At 43.5% G+C, this 17,933-nt stretch overlaps 1 protein-coding gene across 2 annotated transcripts; it reads right to left on the bottom strand.

Annotated features, from left to right (window-relative positions):
• Nucleotides 1-7,496: 7,496 nt before the first annotated feature.
• LOC119314752 (retinal guanylyl cyclase 2-like) lies at nt 7,497-17,933 on the bottom strand. Of its 2 annotated transcripts, none has more exons than XM_037589447.1 (8): nt 17,579-17,933; nt 17,138-17,323; nt 16,798-17,050; nt 16,388-16,610; nt 16,188-16,314; nt 10,743-10,946; nt 7,919-9,089; nt 7,497-7,808 (listed from the first exon to the last, which is right to left on the bottom strand). In XM_037589447.1, the coding sequence occupies exons 2-8, from the start codon at nt 17,297-17,299 to the stop codon at nt 7,786-7,788; spliced, it is 2,163 nt and encodes a 720-aa protein (XP_037445344.1). In that variant the 5' UTR covers nt 17,300-17,323; nt 17,579-17,933; the 3' UTR covers nt 7,497-7,785. The 2 variants fall into 2 exon arrangements, with proteins under 2 accessions (XP_037445344.1, XP_037445351.1); XM_037589454.1 differs by having other exon boundaries at nt 7,919-9,086.

The raw sequence follows: 17,933 nt of genomic DNA, 5'->3' as shown, positions 1-17,933 counted from the left end.
GGTACATAATGTGTAGGTGAACTAACAGGTGGTGTGAACTTTTTTTCGAGAAAGGGTGGATTTTATAGGCTCAAATGGAGCATCAAGATGATACATCACACTCAACACACACCCGGCCTCTGCATAACTAAGATGCACACAGCCAACCCAACGCGCACACACACAGAAACACACTGTCAACTAGCGATGTCATAAAACCAAAAGCTATGTGCAGGTGTGGAAAAGGGAAAAAAGAAACAAGAAATAAGCCCCAAAGCGATTAGATGAACGATCGAAAAATACAACTAAGACCATATCCGCACAAACCATTGACAAGGATCTTCAACAACAACGTCTTCACGAAGGAAGCGACACTCAAGCGACGCCGTCACCGGATCCAACCACAAAGGTCAGTTTCATAGTTTTTACCCCGAATAATCATTCCGAACATATCCGAGCAATGCCTCCAACAAGGTAACGACATAAAAAAAACATCGCCATTGCCAGGAATAACCACTCGGGTCTCTCCTAGGCTTTCGCCCCGGAGCTCGAGACCAGGCGCACATAGCACCACCATCCAAAACTCACATGTGTTGTCTCCACCGCTTTTCCACTATCCGAGCAGCTACAATTGGATCGCCACTACTCCACAAACAACCTTCTGCATCAAGTCATTGTCCATAATTTGGAACCCACCACTGAAGTCAACCACCGGATCAGGAGATAAAACCTTCCGAAGTCTTTTTGGTGATGTCGTGGATCCGTATGAAGTCGATGCAGAACAATCTACATATGCCACCATCCGGCCAATCGGATCTAAATCACCTCATTCATCCAGCACATCACCGCAGCCCCAACAATCCACAGACTACGTGGCCGGAGCAATGCCAAGACCACCGTTGCCTCAACGACCACCACGTCGGAGCCACCACCACAAATCGAGGGAGGTGGGCGCTACCATAGACGAGGGCCGCCATGCATGAGGCATATTTGTGACTGGCCGTAGCTAGGTCGGATCTTGGAAGACGTCAGGTGCAGCTTATGGGGAAACAGATCACCGCCACCATGGCCACTGCCAGTCCGCGACTGCATCTGACACCAGCCACCGCAGACCACGACTCCATCTTAGGGAGGAGGTCAGGGGCGCGTGCAGCAGGCTAGGGGATCAATTTGCCCCGTCGCCACCATCCGCCATCGCAGGACCTTGCCGCCACCGCAGGTCTGCCCCAGCGCCGCCCACATCGCCACCTTGGTAGCACCACCACCAGCACTAGGGCCCCCGCCCTTGCTCCCAAGATCCGCTGCCTACATGCTTCATTTGGGGCCGCCGTGCCTTGCCGGCTGGAGTGCACCCCGCGCGAGGGATCTCAGCGCGAGAAGACATCCCCGCCACCTCCGTCGGCCAACCGGGCTTTGCCTGCTGGTGTCCTCCGGCGGCGGCGGGGGAGCTGATGGAGAGGACGGGGTCGGCGGCGGCGGCTTGGGTTTCCGCCCCCCCCTCCCCCCTCCCCGTGAGCGATGCGAGCGGTTCAACACCTATAAGGTGGTGTGGACTACACGCAACTCTTCATTAATTTCACACAACAGTATGTGCAGACACCTAACATTTCGTCACAGCTGCATGTCATAAGACTACCCATAGTGGGAATAACATAGGTGGTAACATCAGACATCTCTAGGCAAAATAGATGATGTGGTGAGTAATTAATGAGCAAAGAGAGGCATGTGGTAACAAAGCTAGTTACTATAACATCACACATACCAAGATAAGATGAGTCTATAACCTAATAAATGAAATGTTGCATGACAGCTCACATATGTTACTCCCCACTATAGTGGTAGTAACATAGACTAGTAACATGCACCCATTGTGACTAGTCTAAACCCCCCGCTTGTTAAATGTTTATCGTCCCAGCTTGTCATTGTTGTGGTACTATTATGGCGACGGTGGTGCTCTCGTGGTGGTGATGGTGTTCCTTCTGGTGCAGGTTCTGCAGCGCGCCGTAGCTAGTGCCACTCATCTGGTCCATGACAAACGCGCCATGCGACCGCACCATGTTGCCCGAGTTGGCCATGGAGGTGGGCCAGTGCGCGGACATGGGCTCCCTCTTGGTCGGGTCTGGTGCGGTGGTGGTGAAGATGGATCTAGGGGAGGCGTTTCTAGCAGGAGGAAGGGTGGAGGAATGCGTTGGAGAGGAGCTGCTCATGGCTGATGCTGCCTGGATTGAAGGAGGACATGCACCGATTCGGCCTCGTGAAGATAGAAGCACGACGGTGACGGCCAAGAGAAAATCCATCTTGGAGGTCATCGGCGGCCTTCTCTGGGGAGGAGCTCACTGCCGCCAGCAAACTTCACGCGGCCATCCTTGCCATCGTCCATGTCATAGCGGAGGACCACGGCGAGGCACACATCGGCCCATGTTCGGCAACGCCATTGGCCACCCACGTCCAGATCAGTATCGGGGAGGATCAACTCCTACACCGGGAAGTAGGACTGTGCACCGTGAAGACCACCACCATCAACTAGGCTCCGGTTCTCGCTCGTCATCGTCCTCTTCTGCGGAGAGGAGGAGGAACGAGAAAAAAGTGGGGGCAGGTGGGAGGAGAGAAGGGATTTGTTTGGCTGCCGGCTACCTCTTGAGCATGCGTTGGTTTTCCCTTGAAGAGGAAAGGGTGATGCAGCAAAGTAGCGTAAGTATTTCCCTCAGTTTTGAGAACCAAGGTATCAATCCAGTAGGAGGCTACACGCAAATGCCTCGTACCTACACAAACAAATAAGAACCTTGCAACCAGCGCGATAAAGGGGTTGTCAATCCCTTCACGACCACTTGCAAAAATGAGATATGATAGAGATAATAAACATTTTTGGTATTTTTATGATATAGATTGGAAAGTAAAGATTGCAAAATAAAATAGATCGGAAACTTATATGATCGAAAATAGACCTAGGGGCCATAGGTTTCACTAGTGGCTTCTCTCAAGATAGCATAAGTATTATGGTGGGTGAACAAATTACTGTCGAGCAATTGATAGAAAAGTGCATAGTTATGAGAATGTCTAGGCATGATCATGTATATAGGCATCACGTCCGCGACAAGTAGATCGAAACGATTCTGCATCTACCAGTATTACTCCACACATCGACCGCTATCCAGCATGCATCTAGAGTATTAAGTTCATAAGAACAGAGTAACACATTAGGCAAGATGACATGATGTAGAGGGATAAACTCAAGCAATATGATATAAACCCCATATTTTTATCATCGATGGCAACAATACAATACGTGCCTTGTTGCCCCTGCTGTCACTGGGAAATGACACCGCAAGATTGAACCCAAAGCTAAGCACTTATCTCATTGCAAGAAAGATCAATCTAGTAGGCCAAACCAAACTGATAATTCAAAGAGACTTGCAAAGATAAGAAATCATACATAAAAGAATTCAGAGGAGATTCAAATATTGTTCATTGATAATCTTGATCATAAACCCACAATTATTCGGATCTCTACAAACACACCACAAAAAGAATCACATCGAATAGATCTCCAAGAAGATCGAGGAGAACTTTGTATTGAGATGAAAAGAGAGAGAAGAAGCCATCTAGCTAATAACTAAACCCGAAGGTCTGTGGTAAACTACCCACACTTCATCGGAGAGGCTATGGTGTTGATGTAGAAGCCCTCCATGATCGATTCCCCCTCCGGTGGAGCGCCGGATAAGGCCCCAAGATGGGATCTCATGGGTACAGAAGGTTGCGGCGGTGGAAATAGGGTTTCGTGGTGCTCCTGGATGTTTTCAGGGTATATGAGTATATATAGGCGAAGGAAGTCGGTCAGGCAAGCCACGAGGGGCCCACGAGGGTGGGGTGCATGCCCACCCCCCTGGGCGTGCCTCCCTGCCTTGTGGCCGCCTCGTTTCTATCTTAACGCCCACTCCAAGTCTCCTGGATTGTGTTTGTTCCAAAAATAACTCTCCCGAAGGTTTCATTCCGTTTAAACTCCGTTTCATATTCCTTTTCTGCGAAACACTGAAATAGGCAAAAAACGGCAATTTGGACTGGGCCTCCGGTTAGTAGGTTAGTCCCAAAAAAATAATATAAAAGTTCTTAGTAAATCCCATTAAACATCCAAAACAGGTAATATAATATCATGAAACAATAAAAAATTATAGATACGTTGGAGACGTATCAAGCATCCCCAAGCTTAATTCCTGCTCATCCTCGAATAGATAAATGATAAAAACAGAATTTTTGATGTGGAATGCTACCTAGCATATTTTCAATGTAATTTTCTTTATTGTGGCATGAATGTTTAGATCCAAAAGATTCAAGATAAAAGTTTAATATTGACATAAAAATAGTAATACTTCAAGCATAATAACAAAGTAATCATGTCTTATCAAAATAACATAGCCAAAGAAAGCTTATCCCTACAAAATCATAAAGTTTGGTCATGCTTCATTTTCGTCACACAAAATACTCCCATCATGCACAACCCCGGTTTCAGCCAAGCAATTGGTTCATACTTTTTAACGCGCTTCAACTTTTTCAACCCTCACGCAATACATGAGCGTAAGCCATGGATATAGCACTATGGATGAAGTAGAGTATGATGATAGGGATTGTGTGAGAATACAAAAAAGGATAAAGTTTCACATTGACGCGGCTAATCAACGAGCTATGGAGATGCCCATCAATTGATGTCAATGCGAGGAGTAGGGATTGCCATGCAACGGATCCACTAGACCTATAAATGTATGAAAGCTCAACAAAAGAAACTAAGTGAGTGTGCATCCAACTTGCTTGCTCACGAAGACCTAGGGCATTTTTAGGAAGCCCATCATTGGAATATACAAGCCAAGTTCTATAATGAAAAACTCTCACTAGTATATGAAAGTGAAAACATAGGAGACTCTCTATCATGAAGATCATGGTGCTACTTTGAAGCACAAGTTTGGAAAAAGGATAGTAACATTGTCCCTTCTCTCTTTTTCTCACATTTTTTCTCTTTTTTTCCTTTTTTTATTTTGATGGGCTTCTTTGGCCTCTTTTTTTTATTTGGGCTTCTTTGGCCTCTTTTATTTGGGAGATACTGGACGCAGCAAGAGGACTCTTGACAAGTTACGAGGATGTTGTAGCCACAGGCCAGGGTGCATGTCTGTAGACGAACGAAACACGTCGTTATTGTTGTCGTCATTAGTTTAGACACTAGACTGGATCCAAACTGACTCTTCATGCGACATGGAGCAATGTATCACATCGATCACAGGTAGGTGTTGATAGACAGGTCGACCAACCAACCACGGCAAAATTGTTGGAACTTCTTGCACAAGATTACTATTTAGGGGAACTTAAGGAATAAGTTTTCATAATAATTTTGACAGGGTCACTAGTTTATCAGCTCGTGCACCCTCACATGGTATCTTCTTTGAAGGTGCGAACCCTTAGTAGGAGAGAATCTTGAGCGAAAACGAGCCAAAGATGGACACTCTATTTTCAACATCGAGTCAACCTCGTGACTTCGACTCACTTTTTTTTCGAGAAGGAGGATGACCCCGCCCTCTGCATCTGGGAGATGCATACGGTCATTTTATTGATTATTCTCGAGAATCTTACAAAGTATAACAACAATATGCCTGAATCCGCCATCTTGGCAGTATCTGCCACTACTCCTATCCAAATGATGAAGGGGTGCAACCTGGGCCACATACCCATACCTCTCACCTAAGCCTAACATCTAAAGCCGGAGGCCCCGACCGAGCCATCTGCCGGGTACGGGGCTCAAACAGGTCTGACGCACTCACATGTTTCGCCGCCGCCATCTTCCACTAGTCCATCTTCAAAGCAGATTGAGGTGACAACCTTGGCAGGTCATCCGCCATCAATGCCACCACGACGCCAAACGACGACCTCCACCTACACGAGCCTTGGCAGGTCCTCCGCCATTGACGCCACCACGACGCCAACCGACAACCTTCACCTACGCGAGTCCATCTCCAAGCAACGGACGTGAATCCATGATAGGAAAGGGTTGCAGCACCGCCGTCTCCCACCACCCACAAGCGCCACCCAACCCCAAGGTTCCCAAAGCGGCGCCTTCAAGAAGGGAACGACGTCGTGAGCGCCGCCGTCGCCCAACAGAGTTAGGGCTTTCGCCCGGGAGACCTAGGGGGAGGTTTAGTGAGGAGATCAGTCCATACCGACGCCTCTAGGAAGGGAAACAACGCCCTCAGGCGTCGCAGTTGGCGCAGCCGGTGATGGCCGGCCCGGGATTTCGCCCGAACTAGATCTCCACCACCAGCAGCACCACATGTACAGAACCGGCGACCGAGAGGAAGCACGGCCCGACCAGACTGGCCCGCACGCTGAACATGGGAGGAAGGGAGGCGCCAGATCGCGCACACCGACCGCCGCAGAAGTCGCCGCCGGCCGCCAACGACCATCAGATCCCGTCGCCCGCGTGGTCAGGACACCAGATCCACCACCCGCACGGCTGTTAGCCGGCCGTGCCTTGCCAATGGAGCCGCCGCTCCAGATCCGGGGTTCCCCGCACAGAAGCAGGGCAACCGAGGCCTCGCCGCCACCATCTTTGGCGTCCCGGGCTTGCCCGGCGGCTGCCTCAGGAGGCGGCGAGGGAGGGGGTTCGGAGGAGGGGCAGCTAGGGTTCGGAGGAGGAGGCAGCTAGGGTTGGGAGGAGGAGGCGGCTAGCTCCTGGAATTTTCACATGTATAGATTCACGCCTGACTTCGACTCACTTGAAAGGCAAGAAGATGGAAAAGGACTATGCATCTTAATTTCCAAGAAACAACTATATTAACTTAGCCAGTAGGCAAGATGCAGTATAACTTAGCTTTCTTTCAGAAATTTTGACATCCAATTCATTGAGTGAAACTGAAACCTTACCTCCACACCTCACGGAACCACCTAGCTAGTAGTAGGACATTTCTGGCCGCTAGAAAAATAGGCCTTGTCACAAGTTCATCAGCAGATGTTCGAGTAGTACAGTACGTTGCTCTTTGTGAGGGCACGCTAACATCAATGCTGTTTCCATACAGCCGTCATTGGCCGTTGTCGTGATCCTTCTGCTCAGTCGTATCTAAAACACATCTAAACTTGGCCTAATTCCAGTAGGAAATTCAGGTGGGGAAATTGAGGAGAAAGTACTATTTCTAACCATTTTGTGAGGATTATCGATGGATTTCTTGACATTGCCGAGAAATGATAAACAAATAGAAAACGGTCGATGAAGATACATTTCCACCAAGATTAGGCCAGTTCCCCACCCAGGCTTCAGTTCTGAATCTCCATCGGCGGCGGGCAGAAGCTTCAGTTTCAGCTGGCAGTGCAAATGATCTTTCCATCATGCTGAATTCAAAATGGGAAGTACGTACGACCACCAATGGACAGTTGTAGCGAACAAAGAGCCAGCAAACAAAAATAAAAGCTTGGCTTTTGCTGACAAATAAGCAAGAGAGGCCTGAATTATCCAACTCCTTGGCATGCATTACACAGTGCACTGATTAAATAGCATTCACCAATCAAATTAAACGGTACTGCCCACATTATTACAGATCAGAAATAGTACTGAATAGTATACAGAATTCTCTCACACTCACTCACAAATAGTCATATGAAACAGTAGTCGGCCATACACGTCTGGTGCACATTGAAAATCACAGTGCACAATAAAACAAGCACATGGAAAGTAAGAACAAATCCTGATGGCTCCACATTCCTTCACTGATTCACGGACTTGTGATTCCTAGCCAACCTTCTCTTCTTTCTTCTCTTTTTTTGCGGGAAAATCTAACTAGAATTTTCTTCTGAGGCTAGCAAATGGATGAAAAAACATAACAAAAGTTAGTAGCAGATCATCATGACACAGCCCATTTTTCATGATACAAAAAAAAGAATGTAGAAAACAGGATTACAGTCTTACATGCTGGGTCTTCAAATCTTTGGTCGGGGATGTGCTTGATCTTCTGCCAATTTGGATGTCTGACTGTTTGACACGACTTCGTGAACTCACCACTGCAGTATGCAACACAAAACTTCTCAAGAGAACGGGGCAGTGTTGGAAGCGACCGGATATTCAAGCACCCTTCGATTTGTAGTTCCTTGAGCGATGTAAGGTGCTCCATATTGCCTGGTAAGGCATCCCAGTTGCACCGATCAAGCCAGAGCACACGAAGATGAATGAAAGTCACAAGTTCAGGACCAGGTCCCGGTTGGCTCCATCCACCCAAGACAAGTTTTTTCAGGTTCTTTGGGCCACCTTTCTGCTTATCCACCATCCAATCTGGGTACCTCAAGCTTTCATATTCTGCAATAATCAGTTCTTCGATACCAACAGGAGGGCACAGGCCCTCAAGCACCTCTGCTTCAACTTCTGAGCTGCACCTTGTACCATCATCACCCCATTCCAACTTCAGTTCCTTCAACCGATCCTTGGCACCAAGATTGGCTTCAACAGCTTCCTCCTTGCTTTTAACATTTTCAAGGCCATTGATTGTCAGGCTGCCACGAAGCTTGTTTAGGTCCCTAAGCTGCTTTATCTCATAACCCTGCTCATTCCTTACTGTGAACCTGCTGCTTGGTAACGCTTGGAGTGAGATAAGCCTGCCTATGCTCGGACATTCCAAGTTCTCACAAATTATGTACCGCAGGTTGATAAGGTTATCAAGTGTAAATTCCCAAATTTGGCCATGGCCATGACGACCAAAGTCCAGCAGCTGGATATGGTGAAGTTTCTTAGTTAGTGTGCTTGGTAAAATTACGGTGCATTCCGTTCCACTAATCTTGTCTAATAAATCATGCAACAAGTCAGGAATTGTAAACCAATCAGGCCATTCTCCTCCTTGCTGAAGAAATGAGCATGACACTAACTCCTGAAAATAACTCTCAGCTATATCTTCCATGTCCTCCGTTGCACAACTGGTCTTTATAAACCCTTGTGCTACCCACAAGCGAACTAACACATCCCTTCTTAACTTGGATCTCTTGGGGAAAATACTGCAATATTTGAAGCTTCGCTGGAGATCTGGATTAAGTTGTTGATACCTCAACCAAAGAGCACCCATGGTCTCATTCAATATTTTCGGATTAAACTGCTGATAATAACATGGAATTAGCACTTTGGATGAATAATATAGTGATATTTGTCTATGGAACATAAATTTATAATTTAATTTAGAATGCTTGCATGGCATTAGTATATAAAATATGGGTGCAACCAAATGTTCCCAAGAGTCCAAAAACAAATACGTTTTACATAGATACAAATTTGTGCTCATTTCATGGGTGCAAACTTTCACGACAATATGAACTATTTTGAAATGAAAAGAAAAAAAAATATGTTTAAAAAAAAGAACTTTCGTGAAACATTTCTATCTACAGAATATTTATGTTGTAAATAGGGAAAACTTTGTTTTTGCCACTCTAGTTTTTGACCACTTTGCTTATGCCACTCTAGAATTTGACATTTCACTTTTGCCACTCTTAGTTTTTGATAATACATCACAATTGCCATTCTGTGGCAAAATCAATAATTTAAGAGTGGCAATTGTGATACATTGTCAAAATATCTTAATATACCCATGATCAATAGACGGCCCAAATAAAAAAAACTCATAGGAGGTTGATAATCTATCACCGACTCCGGCCATATCTATGCACCGAAGGTATGTGGTTTTGGGCCATTGGATGGGAAAGTGTCCCGCAAGATTCATGAATAAGTTGGGATATATCATATTTGTAGGAATAGCCTTGTATTGTACGAAAATCTACCTGCACTTTAGTCCTTTGAGTTCCTGGTTTCTACTATTGTTGCAAAATAATCGTTTAATTCTCACCCATAGTCCATTTAAGAAAATTAACCCGAGATTTTATCTCATCTAAAATTTAATAAAACTTAAATGAGTTTCACCATCAAGTTTCATATCCAAAACATGATGAAACTGATCACGAAAAAAAAACAAGTTAAATTTGATGAATCTTGGTTTTATATATCAACCGTAGTTTAGAAAAATTGCCACAAACTGTGGTGCAAGTTGATTTTAATTAAATACAAGCTTTTTAAAAAAATATGTCAGTTGTCAATTGATCATGTCCATCACTTCATCATCCAATGGTGCTAATGTATGTGTGCATCCGATAAACAAATTCACTTGGTGAAATAGATATTGTCACAAAGAGGAAAGTAGGACATCTTAAAAATGCTCAAAACATAAATACATTAACATTATATTGCTTCAAATGTCTCACCACGACAAACATATAGGTTCAACTTAGTCGTGTATCCAACATTGTTAATTTTTATTATTAGCTATTGAGGTTTCTTAGCTCGTTCTTTAGGATGACGTCTAATTCTTAATAGATGTAGTAATGATGTATTCAATAAGTTTGTAAATAGATATTTTCACATAAATACGTTGGTAGAAAACAATTATTTATTTTACTATTAATAAAATCATGGTGAATCTAACACCATTATTTTATTCTAGTGCTTCTATTTGTTTGGCCTACTTTTGTTTTCAAAGTCTTAGAGGTCATGAGGGTATTAGAGCTTGTCTCTCCTAGCGCATTAGGTGTATCATGGTACCGCTCATTTGTAGCATTTTTGGCCTGTTCAAATAACCAATTAAGTATATTTCACTTCAACTACTGGATTGTAGCAATAAAAGCGCAAATGGAGATGCTTCTATGTACACAAACTCTCAAGATTATGTTTTGTGGGAGGTATGTCCTCCACGCGAGTGATTTACCTGCTGTGAAGTAATCATGCTATTTTCAATATATCCATTTATAGTTTCTCTTCCATCAAGGACACTGATAATATGTTGTGTATCTGGTCTCCTTGCCGGGTTGAGCTCCATGCACTTCATTGCAATCTCAACACATACTCGTACCTGTTCCAGTTGTACATCCCGTTGTGGTTTCTCCAATATGGCACTCCAACTTTCAACTACCTATGAATTATATTAGTGTATTATTAAAACAAGAGACATCTTATGCAACACAAAATTAATGTATGTAGTAGTACATATATACGAGGCCCATAAATTATGTTACCAGCTGATACAAAACCCCATCAGATAACACTTCGAACTACCAAACAAAAATTCCCCAAGAACTTAATTAAGGTGCGCTCTGGTTTCTTCTCACATGGTATCAACTGAATTAATAAAAAATATGCATCCCATGAAATCTGCCATGTCATGTGAGGGTAATGGAATTGCAAGGACATAATTTTCATCAACCAGACTTAATGTTTGTCTAACCAACTCTTCATCCCATTGTCCTGTAGATCGATCAGTAATGTCACAAACTTATGAAAAAGTTGTCCACCCCTTGGAGTAATCAACTTTCTGCTATTGCAATTAGGTATCCATGCATCATCCCAAATGCTATTTTTTACCATCGCCAACTCTCCAAATATATCCTCGAGCCTAACAAAGAGTGGTACTTTCTCTGTCGTTTCGGCTTATACCATGCCAAATGGGATCATCGATTGGTAGGAGAGGCGATGGCACGGGAGAGAAGCAAAGTCAATCAATAATATATGGCGTACAATTTGTTAAAATGATGTGCCTAGCTAAGGTAAAAAATGCATATGACATGCTCTGCATGGAAATCTTCCAGGTCATGTTACTCTAGCAAACCAGCATATTAAGGTTCTTCCACAATGATGGCATGTAATCAAGGAGCATCATAGGCTTGCCCATGAGTAGAAGACATACAAGATAACGTAGATAGCTATGGTTGTACATGCGGTAACATCACAGTATGATGTAGCTATTATACCCCAAGGCTCAAGTGATTAAAGGTCGATGGTCGAGGCCCCCTCATGGCATGATTAATCTTAATGTCGATGATGCTGTCGATAAGGACATGCTACACTGAGCAGCAGGTGTAGTTTTGAGAGATTCCAGGAGCTTTCATTGTGGTGGAAACCTAAAGATTGACATGTGTAGTGATGCACTAACAACAGAGGCAATGACGTTGCGCTTTGGATTACAACTTAAACAGAAAATGGGTTGCAACAAAATGGTCACAATCTCCTACAATTCTAAGGTAATTGAGACCATGATCAATGGCGGAAGAACCTCAGGTCCTGTAGGGCATACTTTTATACGATAGTTTCCATATCTTATACGAATTTCCACGAACACTGGGTGAACATTGTAATAGAGAACCCAATTATGTGTCACATGTATAAGCTAAGATGGCGATATCGTCAGTGTGAAGATCCCTTCTTTGACCAATGATGTAGCAGTTATCACTATCTAATGAATACAGATGCAAGGTAAAAAAATATGCATCAAAATTCAGGTTATAGATAACTTGGGCATCGGTGATGAAATGGTACAACCACTCTCCCGCAGAAATAAGCTAAGCATTATTGTTCTTACATGTGCGGATATGCAAATTGACACTTTCTCCTTCACAAAACGAATTTGTATAGAAGGTATTTATTCTAAAAAATATTACTCATCAAACTATATTTTTTTGTTGGATTTTATTCATGTTTTAAATATATTTTCATCACTAAGTATCAATAGTCCCTCCGTAAGGAGCATTCTCATTTTTATTCCATTTGTAAATCATGGTGTTAGACCAATGCATAAAAGTTGAACATAAATGTTTGAAAGTGCATATTCGCACCTAAGTATGTTTTATTTTGATGAGGACAAACTAAAGGGACTAATAAGATGGCTATGTGTATGAGCAGGTTTTACTCCCATGAGCGAGTGGTGTCGAGGATCGATGACCCCTTAAAACTAAAGGGCTCAAGGAGGAATTTCCGGCAAGCATGTCCACCACTTACCGGGGCTCGACCGCTTGCATGGATAGGAGATGGGTAGAAGAATGGAACTCGCTCACTACAATGCCATGAACTCTGTCCATTGCGACATCATGGCTTAATAGGAATGATAGAATACCACATCAATGAAGTGTAACATCTATTCACGAGGTTGGTATCCAAAGAACCTCTATGTTAAGTGTGCTGGTCCTTCGACCAAACTTGTTGTCAGGTGCGCCACGAGTGAGGTCAAAGTGTGCAGCAAAGAAAAGTGTTGGTCTATGGTGCCAGTCTATGTCCCAGGTGGTATCCTGGTATAATGGACGTGAACTGGTTGTTATGTTGGGTGTTATACCCACCCTCATCTTCCTAGAGCTGGGTTTCCATGTTGGACTAGGGGATCGGTGGAAATGCCAAGATCGTTTCTGACTCACACAAACCATATTCCCCGGTGGGCTTTGTGGTTAAAAGATCAAATTTAGGAGGAAGAGAAGGAGTGGAAAGAAAATATGCTCAAGATAATCCTTGCCAGTCGGCGTTGAGGTGTCTGATTACAAATCACCACCCACAATATAAACTTTGGAGCCGCAGGAGGACGAAGCCCAGCTAGAGCAAGATAGTTGAGAGGCCACAAAGGTACCCATACTTCGTAGTATGTTCGTACGTGACCTGGTGCTACATGATCGGACCCTTCCTTCCCTAGCAGAGGATCAAAAATCATGGCCCTTCATCCATTCTCTAGAGTCAACTTATACATTAGCCATGCGTTACCGACTTAGATTGGAATCAATTATCACATGTGCTTACCTCTCACACAAGATACCATTTCCATCAACCCAAAGTCCAATGCCAAATGGGAAGGAAAAATCTAGGTCAATATGCAATTTTAGTGTTGGCCGGAGCATCATTGCATGAAACTTTCGCCTTCAGGGCAGTTGTTTTCACATGAATCATCTAGAGTTTTCACTGCCCGTCTTGGGCCAAAATCAAATGCAGACACTTCGACTCTTTCTCTGGTGCTCTTTGGTTCCACTGCGAGTGCCTGGTCAAATGTGTTGGAGGCTCAAGTGTCCCTTGTTCCTGGCTAGTGTCTGGGTTGCGACGTGATGCTAGAGGCAAACACTCTCGCCTTCTATCTATCTTCTCTCGGGGGATCTGGAGTCTCCGAGTAATTCAAGAAGGATCCTTCCGGCCTAACTCTCAGACCCATAGCTACCTTGCTTGACTGGGTTTGAATCATCCGTAGGTGCCAACTCGGAGCCTGTGTATGTGTAATTTCTGCACAAAACAACTAGTTTTTTTCCTCACTACATATACGCCACAATAACCCTTCGGGGTAGGTTGACCACTCCTTTCCATACATTTTAGATCCATGGTTGAACTCCCTACCCTCTCAACTCTAATTTTTTATTCCTTGAGATATTTGTGTTGGATTTGGGAGGAGTTAACACTAAAATAGATATGCGCCCTTCCTCTCTCACTAACCATTTTCTTGATTTGCAAAATTCCAAGATTATTACTTTGATCTAGTTCCTCTTGGAGGTTGAATAGTCCCAAGCGGTAGGAATCATCAGTGAGGAATCAATTTATGATTTACCCTGCTGCTTGTAAAGTATTGAGGCCACCTAAAGGTCTACACAAATGATTTAGCATCATTGTTATGGTGGTGGCTCAAAGATAGTAAGATGCTATCGAGTTTTCTTGAATTTAATGGAAAATAGAAAGATTTGATGATGATCAATCATTCGGTTAAGGTGGATCTCAACCAATCAATTTCTACTATATACGTACAACATTACAATGGTTAAACTAATTATTAGAAATGCAGGACAACCAATATGAAATGCTAGAAAAACTAACGCGCTGAAAGGATTCCCTCAGCGCCGAGGAGCCTTGGTGGCATCGAGAAACTTTGGTGTCCTGACACCTATCCAAACGGTGATTAGCTCCCCTCTAAGGAAGTGAACATCGGAATACTTCTTTATCTCCATGTGTCTTCAGTTACTTCTTATCTAATCTTGTTTACTTTGGTCCCTTGACCTTGCAAGTATCATATAGGTTGTTCTCACCTTAGTTTTATTAGGCAAACTTTATATTTTGCAATGACTATTCTAAAGGAAAGAGAGCTATATTTTGTAGACACCTATTCACCCCCCAATTGCATCCTACACTAAAATTTACATCTAAAATCATGATTTGGTCTGGTTCAACATGCTAATTCTTTGGATTTTGAAGTTTTACATATTAGCATGACATGATAACACTTTGGATGTAGTTCAACATGTCTTTTTTCCATCTATGGTTGAACCAAAGGAAACCTCCTTCTCAAAAAAAGGTTGAACCACCACTTGACAAAGTGTGGTTGAGTTGTAGGCATAGTTTAAAAATGGAACGAACTGTCCGTTTGAATGGAAAAGACTAAAACCGGCGGGCCCGTCTGTTCATTATGTTTCACAGACCGTCCCACCATTAGATGGGTGAAACCAGCTGAACCTCGCAGTTTTCTGCAAAATTGGTCAATAAACTTTGGCAGGTGAACACAATGAAGCCCAAAAATTATATTGGGAAAAGAGGGATTGAAAACCCACACTTGAGTCATCCGTCGTACCCAAGCCAATAACCACTATGTTAGGGTCATTTTGATGTCTATTATGAGGACACAATGCTATTTAACCATTTTCAGTACAAAATTAGCATATACTACCTCCGTCCCTGATTTTAAGTCCCGTGAGCAGGTTACGGGCGTCCTGAATTAGAGGGCCGCATGCAAAACGCTCGACCTTTTCTATTGGCTGGTTCTCGCGGTAGTTATTGCCTACGAAGGCACGCAACTAGGTGAGCAGATACTCATGTGCATGCAGCCAATGCATTCTTTTAGTTTAGCGAGCGGCCGTAGGAAATTAACAGGAGGAGCAAACGAATAATCAATGGGACAAGGAGACAGAGGGATTTTACACACTATGGTTGGTCAGACTCTTGCAGATTACTATGCACTGAGGCGTCTTGGTACACGCGTTTTGGTCTGGGGCCCTTTAAACCCGGAAGGAGGTAGTACTATATACTATTAATTATATTTTTTATGATAAAAATCATAAAATGGACCGGTTAACCAGCAGCCTAATCGGTGAAAACCTGAATGGAGAGGCCCACCGGTTCGGTCACCATTTCGGGTATTTTAAACTATTGTTGTAGGTGACTTCCATCTACTAGATGTTCAAATCCTAGTTTCAAATATTTTTAATGTCGTATAAATTCTAAGTCTTTAAATAAAGATATAAGTTCCATGGTGGTTAATTACTAAAAATGAAAGGGAGTGATATTATGTTGCATCTGAAAAGAGAAGCAAGTAATGTATTGGTTTTGAAGTCAATCCTTATCTTTAAAAGTGAACCTAAATCGTGCTTACCTTGTCAACATTATCATTTAGATCCAACCTCTCTCCTGTCAGTACCTCCGCGATTATTATACCAAGACTGTACATATCAAGCCGGTGTGTGATTTCACCGTTGCAACATTCTGGTGCAACATAACCCCTGCACAATAGATGCGTCCGCGCTGAGTAACGGAATAAAAATGTGGAACTGTCAGGAGGCTTAGCAAACTTACGGTGTTCCGCGTATGTGTACAGTAAAAGTTTGGCTCTGCATTGGACGAAAGCACCTTGATAGACCAAAATCAGTAATTTTTGGTACCAAATTATCATCCAACAATATATTCTCTGGCTTTAGATCTAAGTGGACAATATTATTTTGATGAAGATAATGTAACCCCTGACAAATTCCTATTATAATTTGATACCGGTCTGTCCAGTGAAGTCCGCAAGATGTACCTACGAAGGAGGAGAGGACAAAGCAAGCCGAGTATTATTTGACATACTTAAAGTCTATAGATAGTACGTACGTGGTCATTATATAAATGAAGATAGCATATACATAGTGATATGTGGGATACTGACCCATGTGAAATTTAACGATGGAAATAAAGGATAAAAGAAACTTTGCGCCATATGATCCTACCCGTGATATACTCACGAAGACTCCCTTTAGGAACAAACTCGAAGCAGAGCAACCTTTGTCGTACATCGGCCAAGACCAATTTTCCTGCATACTTTAACATACTGCCTTGTGTGTCAGCACAATATCCCAGAAACTGTACCACATTTTTGTGCTTCACCATCATGAGGCATTCAACTTCTCGGACGTACTCCTTCTCATACTCATACGTATTTAACATCCTTTTCACAGCCACCAGCCTATTCTCAAGAATTCCCTACATGGAGAAGATGCCTTGTCAGCAACAACTTCAGTTTCCAGATAAAGTTTGATTAAATCCCAAGGCAGCTCAGAGTTACTGTACCTTATAAACCTCCGCATATCCACCGGAGCCAATATTCAGCTCAGGAGAGAAGTCCTTTGTGATTTCTTCGAGAAGTGACAGTGGCAGCGGCTTGGGCTCTGCCGTTTCATCACATAGCATGGACTCCAGGTCCCGTGGTGTGATAATAGATCTGCATTCCATTTGCAATTATATGTCACGGTACCCCTGAACAAAAGCAAGCGCATTATTTGCCGCCCTTCTTCATTTGCCATAGGGAAAGTTGTTTGCTTGACAGCATATACGAGTTGTCAAATCATATGCCTACTACTAAATCATAGGCCTACTACTAATTCTGGTTGCAGTTTTGATTAGTAAAAGAAACACACAGTCTACCTCCTTAAGATGACGGAGCGTAGGCAATGAGGACAAATTAGATCTGAAGAAGTTTCTGGGTCAAGGAATTTTTTTGTGATTAATTACCTGGCGAGGCGGAGGCCCAGGCTTGAAATGATTTCTTCCAAACTAGGAAAACGGATGATTTCTCAAGCTCTCAACGAAGACTTCCAGAGATCATGTCCATGTGAGAGAGCATGGGAGAGCTATATTAAGAAATGACTACCTAGTGAACACTTCACTAATAAGTGCAATTTTTTTAAGAGCAAGCTCACCGCTACTGCTCGTGGTACGGAAGACTTCGCTTTTCCTTGTTGGCTCTGTGCTGCAGCTTCCTATGATGGATGTTGCTGCTGCTCAGCTTCTTCTCTTCTTCCTCTACCCGGCGATGCCGACGACGAATGGTAGCGAGTCCTAGCTACTGTAGTGGTTGGAGTATAGA

Source organism: Triticum dicoccoides, chromosome 1B (assembly GCF_002162155.2).
Source record: "Triticum dicoccoides isolate Atlit2015 ecotype Zavitan chromosome 1B, WEW_v2.0, whole genome shotgun sequence".
Lineage (NCBI taxonomy): Eukaryota > Viridiplantae > Streptophyta > Magnoliopsida > Poales > Poaceae > Triticum > Triticum dicoccoides.
Note: the sequence above shows the minus strand (reverse complement) of the source record. Positions and strands in the feature narration are given on the sequence as shown.